The sequence below is a fragment of the Sorex fumeus genome, unplaced genomic scaffold, assembly GCF_029834395.1.
Source record: "Sorex fumeus unplaced genomic scaffold, SorFum_2.1 ptg000178l, whole genome shotgun sequence".
Taxonomy (NCBI): Eukaryota; Metazoa; Chordata; class Mammalia; order Eulipotyphla; family Soricidae; genus Sorex; species Sorex fumeus.
Window position 1 is genome coordinate 502,706 of NW_026606235.1, and position 7,439 is coordinate 510,144.

At 57.0% G+C, this 7,439-nt stretch overlaps 1 protein-coding gene across 1 annotated transcript; it reads left to right on the plus strand.

The window, feature by feature from the left end:
- Positions 1-1,105: 1,105 nt before the first annotated feature.
- On the plus strand, positions 1,106-7,098 carry LOC130017185 (p53 and DNA damage-regulated protein 1). Its single transcript, XM_056107891.1, has 5 exons — positions 1,106-1,213; positions 3,607-3,682; positions 4,824-4,898; positions 6,318-6,398; positions 6,824-7,098. The coding sequence occupies exons 1-5, from the start codon at positions 1,127-1,129 to the stop codon at positions 6,904-6,906; spliced, it is 402 nt and encodes a 133-aa protein (XP_055963866.1). The 5' UTR covers positions 1,106-1,126; the 3' UTR covers positions 6,907-7,098.
- Positions 7,099-7,439: the final 341 nt, after the last annotated feature.

The following is a 7,439-nucleotide window of genomic DNA, read 5'->3' on the forward strand; positions in this document are numbered from 1 at the left end:
ACTGCTGAGCCTTGAACAGGTGGGGGATATGGAACCAGGGTGACGACTGCAGTGCCTCCAGCTGCCATGTACAAAGAGACCTCTATATGTGCACATGGGCTTCTGCATCCATGCATTCAACCAACTAACACTGAAACAATGAGAGTGGAACCTGGGAATGGTTGCAGGGAGGGAACCCACAACCATGTGTAAGTGGACACTACAAACCCCAGGGTCAGTCTATCTACCTACCTACCTACCTACCTATCTCTATATTTCCACACCCAGCTGTGTTCAGGGGTCACAGCTGGCGGTGATCAGGGATCTATACTATATTTGGTACCAAAAGCAAGAAGTGCATAACCCTGTCCAATGTCTCTAGTCCCTATATATAATATTTCAAATTTGTCTTGCGTTTTTGTTTTTTGTTGTTTGTTTGTTTGGGGATCACACTTGGCGGTACTGATGGCTCACTCCTGGCTTTGCGCTCAGGGACCACTCCTAGTGGTGCTTGGGGGACCATATGGGGTGCCAGGGATCAAACCCGGGTCATAGCATACAAACACCTTACCTGCTATGCTATGGCACCGGCCCCTATAGTTTTATTTTGTTCTGGCTTTTGGTGCTCAGGTGTAACTCCTGCCAAGGGCTCGGGGAACCAAATGTGACGGAGGGATGGAACCCAGGTCCAGTGCGTGCAAAGCAAGCGCCCCTCTCCGCTGCAGTTTTTGTTTTGTGATTGATTGTCGGTGTAACTCAGCTAGGACGAAGCTGTTTGAGGAAAGTTGTCTGTTTCGTTGACTGCCGCATCCTCAGCACCTAAAAACTTCCCCATCGTCGGAGGAAGCTCAAGAAATCCTGGAAGGGAGCAATGAAGTGACCGGCCGCTGGGCGCTGGGTCTTCGCGGAGGGGAAAGGTACCTTTGTGTCCTGCAGGGGGCGCTGCAGCCCCGCCCCGAAGTTAGACCCCGCCCCTCGTGCCCGCCGAGCGCCGCCCTCCGGTGACTCGCCTCCATGCTTCCCAGATCTGCGCGTGCGCGCCGGAAGCGGGCTCAGCGCGGCGCATGCGCAGGCGGGTCGAGACGTCGCAGCGCAGGAGTGCGGGGTCGGCTGCGCCGCTGGGTACCTCTGGGTACCACTCGGCATCATGCTGTCCCCGGAGGCGGAGCGAGTGTTGCGCTACCTGGCGGAGGTGGAGGAGCTCGCCGAGGACGTGCTGGCCGACAAGCAGCAGGTGGGAGACGCGGGGGCCCGTGGCGGCGCCGGCTGGCCCTGAGCTGACCAGTGGGTCCAGGGCCGTGGACGCGGGTCTCGGGCGGAGGGAGGCAGGTGGGCTCAGGCCCGGCCCGCGCCCCTCCAGCACTTTGATTCGGCCCCTTGGAGTGAACGCGGCCTTTCGCTCTGCCCCTCACCGCCGGCCTCGGAGGTTGTTTTTATTTTTAATTTGTTCACGACGATCACGACTATCCTGGTAATCGTCGATTGCCTCGAGCAGGCCCCAGTAACGTCTCCTTCATCCTAGCCCTGAGATTTTTAAAAAGTGCCATATTCAAGGCTCTTTCAGAGTTAGGAGAATGAGACCCATCATTGTTACTGGTATTTGGCATACTGGGTACGGCCACGGGGAGTTTACCAGACTCTGCCGTGTGGGCAGGTTACAATTTAATTTGTTGAAATTAAATAACCGTGAGATAGACCCTTGCAAACCTGTTCATGATTGGGTTTCGGTTATACGGTGTTCCAGCACCCATCCCTCCACCAGTGTACATTTCCCAGCACCAGTGTCCCCCCCCTTCCCTCCCACCACCCCCTAAATACCTCCACCCCCACCACCCCAGCCTGCCTCTATGGCAGGCACTTTTCTTCTCCTTCTCTCTCTCCCTCCCCCCGCCTTTTTCTCTCTTCCTCTTCTCCCTCTCCCTCCCCCTCCCCCTCCTCTTCCTCCTTTTGGGCATTGTGATTGGCAATATAGATCCTGAAAGGTTATCGTGTACATCCCTTTACCTACTTTCAACACTCAGTTCTTGACGATAATAGTTAGGAATTATCATGCTGGACAGGAGTTGGAAGATTATTTGACTACTTGCCACAGAAAGCAGTCCTGGGGGCCCCTGTCAAGGACTTGAGGGGAGAAGAGGAAGGACCACAGGCCTGAGTGATGGAGGTGCAGGAGGAAGGTGGCCCTTGGTTCTAAATGGAGGGAAGGAGTTGGTAGGAAGGGCAGGCGGAGGTGCTGGTCTGTTAGCTAAGAGATCGTTCTGGTGCGGAATGGAGGGGACCCAGGCGCCGGTGTCTGGTTCCTGCCCCGGAACAGTGAGAGACGGGTATGACTGGTGCAGGAGGGTGGGCCATGGTGGGGCGGGCGGTGCCGGGAGTGGCACTGATCCTCTCCAGGTAGACTGGAGGGGATTGTTCAGGGCCTCCTGGGAAGGGGCTGACTTGGGGGACGAGCCATTGGCCATTGCCTCCAGGTGTGCTGGGGATGACGGGCCTCGGAGACTGTGCTGACTTCTGGCTCCAAACCTGTGAGGTCTGGAGTGTTCCCAGGGTTTAGAGGGGAAAAGAGGCGAATTTAGGCAACTTGAGCAGGCAGCAGGATGCCAGCCTGGGGATCAGCTCTGAAGCTCTCCAGCTGAGAATGTCACATTGTCACCTTGTCATGTAGAACTGTCTGTGTCCCCTCACACACACACATCCCCCCACAGGAGTGCCGTTGGTTCCTTCTGCCACTAGGTCAGAAAGAGCCAGAGGAGCTTGTCCGTGCCTGGGTGGTTCTGAAATAACCTTGTTTTCTAGTGGATTAGAGTAGTCTGATGGGTTTAATGAGCACATATTTACCCAGTACTGTTTGGAGAGGGCAGTGAGGGGGTGGGGCACCAAGCTTAGTCTTTTGGACTTGGGAACAGAGCACTGTAGCACTGTCCTCCCGTTGTTCATCAATTTGCTCCAGCGGGCACCAGTAATGTCTCCATTGTGAGACTTGTTGTAACTGTTTTTGGCATATCGAGCCAAACATATGTCACATATATCATGGGGAGCTTGCCAGGCTCTGCTGTGCGGGCGGGATAGTCTAGGTAGCTTGCCGGGCTCTCTGAGAGGGGTGGAAGAATCGAAACTGGTTGGCCACGCACGCACAAATGCCCTACCCGCTGTGCTATCACTCTAGCCCAGGAACAGAGCAGGGGGAAGAAACAGGCAGGACATAGAAAGTAACCCAGGAACACTGTCTCTTGTTTCTCTCAGGCTTTTTCTTTTTTTAATGGGTGTGGGGGTCTCCCAGGCCGTGTGGGGGTCTCCCAGGCGTTGCTTGGGAGGCCCCAGGGTCCCTTGCAGAGATTCTTGGTCTGGTGGTTCCGTGCAGGCGTGGAGGAGGTGGTGCTGTTCGGGCCCTGCAGTGCCAGAGATTACCAGGGCTGTCCTGGTGGTGGCCGGGGGTCTCCAGGGCTGCACCCAGCGATGCTTGGGGACCATGTGGTGCTGGGGCTCGACCCAGGGTTGGCAGCATGCTAGGCCTGAGCCTTTAATCCCTGTGCCGTCTCAGCTCTGTTGGATTCTAACAGCCTGTGGTCTCGCGGGAGCTGCCAGGTTGGGGTCGAAGATGACTGAGTGCCCTCCCGTGCTTTTCAGATCGTGGACCTGGACACCAAACGGAATCAGAACCGGGAGGGTCTGCGGGCCCTGCAGCGGGATCTCAGCCTCTCCGGTAAGTCGCGGCTTTCCGACTGCTGCCCTGAGGCCTGGCCAGTTTGCTGTCATGGCAGGCAAAGTCATCCTGGTTGGGAGCAGCCGGAGGCCACGGGTGGAGGAACCCACTCGGAGAATGTCAGTGTGAGCGTGGCTCAGGGTTTCGGCTGCTCTCCCTGGTGACAGCCATTAGGTGCTGGCTTGTCGTGTAGGAAGGTGCTGGGTGAAGGATGTGGAAAACACTTTCCCGTCCTTGTGTTCCCCAAGTGGGTAAAAGGAATCAAGAATATTACTGAAAACTGGGAGGACATTTCAGAAGGAATTGGACGTGGGCTGGGCATCGGCAGAAGGGATGGCGCCTCCTTCCAGGAGGCCAGATAGCTGTGACAGTCGACAAGGAGAAGGTCGCGCCATGATGAAGAGAGACCGGGCTATGACCGAGGTCCTGAGGCTCCAGGGGAAGGGAGAGTTTTGTTCACAGAGCATGGGGAATTCGGAAGCTTCCAGCTGCTTCTTGAAGCAGGAGCCTGTAGGACCCACACCCCCTGGGACTCTCCGTCCTCCTCTCTCCTCCCCATCTCTCAAGCCTGTCTTGCTGGTGTCCTTACTTCCCAAGCATGAGACTCAGTTGTGCCATTCCCATTTCTCTGCCTGCCTCGTACGTCTGCAAGACTCGGGCCCCCGTGATAGGCCATTAGGTGCTGGCTTGTTGTGTAGGAAAGTGATCTTTCCCCTCAGAAGCCACATATCCAGAGACCTCTGGGGACCTGCACAAATATGTCCCTCTTGATAGAGGCACCGGCGTTCTCTCCCACCTTACTTTTTTTCTTTTTGGTTTTATTTGTTGTTTGGGGGCCATAACCGGTGATGCTCAGGGGTTACTCCTGACTCTGAACTCAGAAATTACTCCTGGTGGTGCTCGGGGAACCATGTGAGATGCCGGGGATCGAACCCAGGTCGGTCACGTACAAGGAAAGTGCCCTCTCCAGCCCCTCTTTAAGTGTTCAGACCCGTCAGTATCTGTCACCTTGAGTCTCTGCTCGCTTATTCCCTCTCCGCCACTGTACTGCCAGCTCTGTGTGGGCCTCTCAAATACTGCAGGGCGAGTGGTAAGTGCTCAGAGATGATTTTGTTGAAGAGTCGGCCCTTTGTCATTTCAGAAGATGTGGCGGTTTGCTTCGGGAACATGTTTATCAAGATGTCTCACCCGGAGACAAAGGAAATGCTCGAGAAAGGTAAAGGCTTTCGGGGGGTGGCTTAGGGGTGAGGCTGCTCACCCTTCCAGCCTTGGCTTTTTGTTGTTCTTTGGGGCCACACCCAGCGGTGCTTCGGCCTGCCTCCTCCCTGTGCTCAGGGATCACTCCTGGCACTGCTCGGGGGAACATACGTGGTGCCAGAGGTGGAACCTGGGTTGGTTGCATGGACGGTAGGTCCCTTCACCCCTGTACTCTCTCCGTCCCGGTTACAATAGTTTATGGTTCTTCACCTCTACCACCGCCGAATTGCCCAGCCCCTCCCAGCCCCCAGCCTCGTGTCCCCTCTCTTGACCCCGCTGCTGCCATCTGAATTCTGCACTCCGAGGCCAAGGGTTTGTCATCGCTCCAACTGCCTTTTCCCTGGTTTTGTCTGTGCACAGATGAGTGAGATCATCAGGTTCTGTCCTCCTCCCTCTGACTGACTTGAACGTGGTGCCCTCCCAATTCCATCCGAGTTATACCATTATCCTCTTCACCCAGACAGGACAGTCAGGCTTGGACAGCCCGACGCAAGGGGATTGTGTTAGAGGGTGCAGGTGATGGGGGACTTAGTGTCCATGTGACGGCTGGTAGCGTGTCTCTAAAGGGGTGCGGTCTTCTGAGTGCAGTTGCTGAGGACAGACCATGTGCGCCTGGCACACCCCCGCGATAGTCTGTCCCTTCAGGCCCCTGTGCATGTGCAGACGGGGTAAGGCAGGGGCTTGGTCCACATGCAGCCTTGGCTTATTTGGGAAATTAAGGTTGTCCACTTCCTGGGCAGAACTGCATCACATTTAGGGCTGGAGCGATAGTACAGCGGGTAGAGCATTTGCCTTGCATGCGGCCAATCCAGGTTCAATCCCTGGGCATCCCATATGCTCCCCTGAGCACAGCCAGGAGTGATTCCTGAGTGCAGAGTCAGGAGTAACCTCTCAGCATTGCTGGGTGTGACCACAAGCACCAAAAATAAATAAAACCAAGTCATGTTGCTACCCAAAGCCACCAGAGAGCCTGGCAGCAGGAACTTTATTCACGTCTACTGCTGAGACTGAGCTGAGAATGGAGATTGTAAGGGGAGCCAGCCTCCAGGGCCTGCGACCACGGAGGAGCATCTGTCCTCAAGTCTTAACAACCATCGTGTTCTGACGCTGGGAGTTTCTGTGACCGCCCCACAGCTGAAACCTTGCTATTCCCTCCGCAGCCTCTGTCCTGAGGAGGGCCCATCCGGGAAGGGCCAGCCTATGCCAGGTGCCCACAAAGGCCCGGGCAGGCCACTCCCGTCTCTGGCTGTGGTCCTGCAGTTGGTCTCTGAAGGCCTTTTCCTTCCCGAGTGCTCAGAGCCCTGGCTCTCCAGATGCTGGGTCCCTCACGCCCTCTGCGTGTCTGTAGCCTAACCTTATCCTTTGTGTTTTCCTTCAGATCAGGAACATCTGAATAAAGAAATTGACAAAATCCGGAAACGCCTGAAAGTGAAGGTCAACCGCCTCTTTGAGGCCCAAGGTACTGGCGTGGGAGGGCTAGAAATAGGGGGAGCAGGTTGGGGGGAGCCCTTTGAAGGGCCCTTGGGGAGGGCTTGGAAGGGTGAGGCAGGGACGTCTTTCCCAGCTGGGCGAGGCCAGGACGGCATATGAGTGGCTCTGAAGCTGTGGGCAGTGGTGGCCGCCACACTAGAGGCAAGTGTTAGGTCTCGGTCCCACGAGCAGCCCTGGGCGAGCTCACTGCGTTCTAGGCCTGGCAGGGCCCGGAGCTCCGAGCTGAGTTTCCGGGGTTGTCCAGCTCCCGCAGAGAGGCCCAGGGCTGCAACAGCCTGGTGTGGGGAGAGGCAGGTGTTGCGTCCCAGGCGGGCCCGAGGCTCCTCCTCAGCCCGGCCCAGGGTGTGGTGGCCTGAGCGCCCGACTTGAGCAGATTGTCTCCCTCCTCCACAGGCAAGCCAGAGCTGAAGGGGTTTAATCTGACGCCCCTCAACCAAGATGAGCTCAAAGCCATCAAGGTCATCTTGAAAGGATGAAGCTCAAGACCGAGGATGGGGAACCTCGGACCATCATCCCCGCTGAGGTCACAGAGGACCCTGGACTCTCAAGCTTGGAACCCTGCGAGTGGACTGGTGGAAGCCGGGTTCGGCTGCTGCCCTGGCTGGACACAAGGCCCATTGACAGGCCCGCCAGCCGCTGCCAGTGGATGGGTGGGGGCTGCGCTGTGGGGGTGGGTATGACTGCAGTGGGCATGTCAGACAATGGCCGGCTGTCCAGTGAACTCGGGAAGGACGGGGGCAGAGGGAGCCTCGTGCCAGTATTCCTCTCCAAAAGGGAGGCATCCACACGGCCTGTGGGTGGCAGTGGGACCCAGCAGAGGCTCAGGGAGGACAGAGTGGCCGGTGCAGAGGAGCCCACTGCCCCCCAGGAACCTATTATGGTCCTTCTTCCCTTCCAGAGTGGCCCCCCGGACAAAGTGAGTGTGGGGGCCGCTTGGCCACCCCTGTACTTGTCATGGGAGGGCCTTGCCAATGGAGTCCCACCTGCCTTCAGTTGTCCCAGCTCCCTA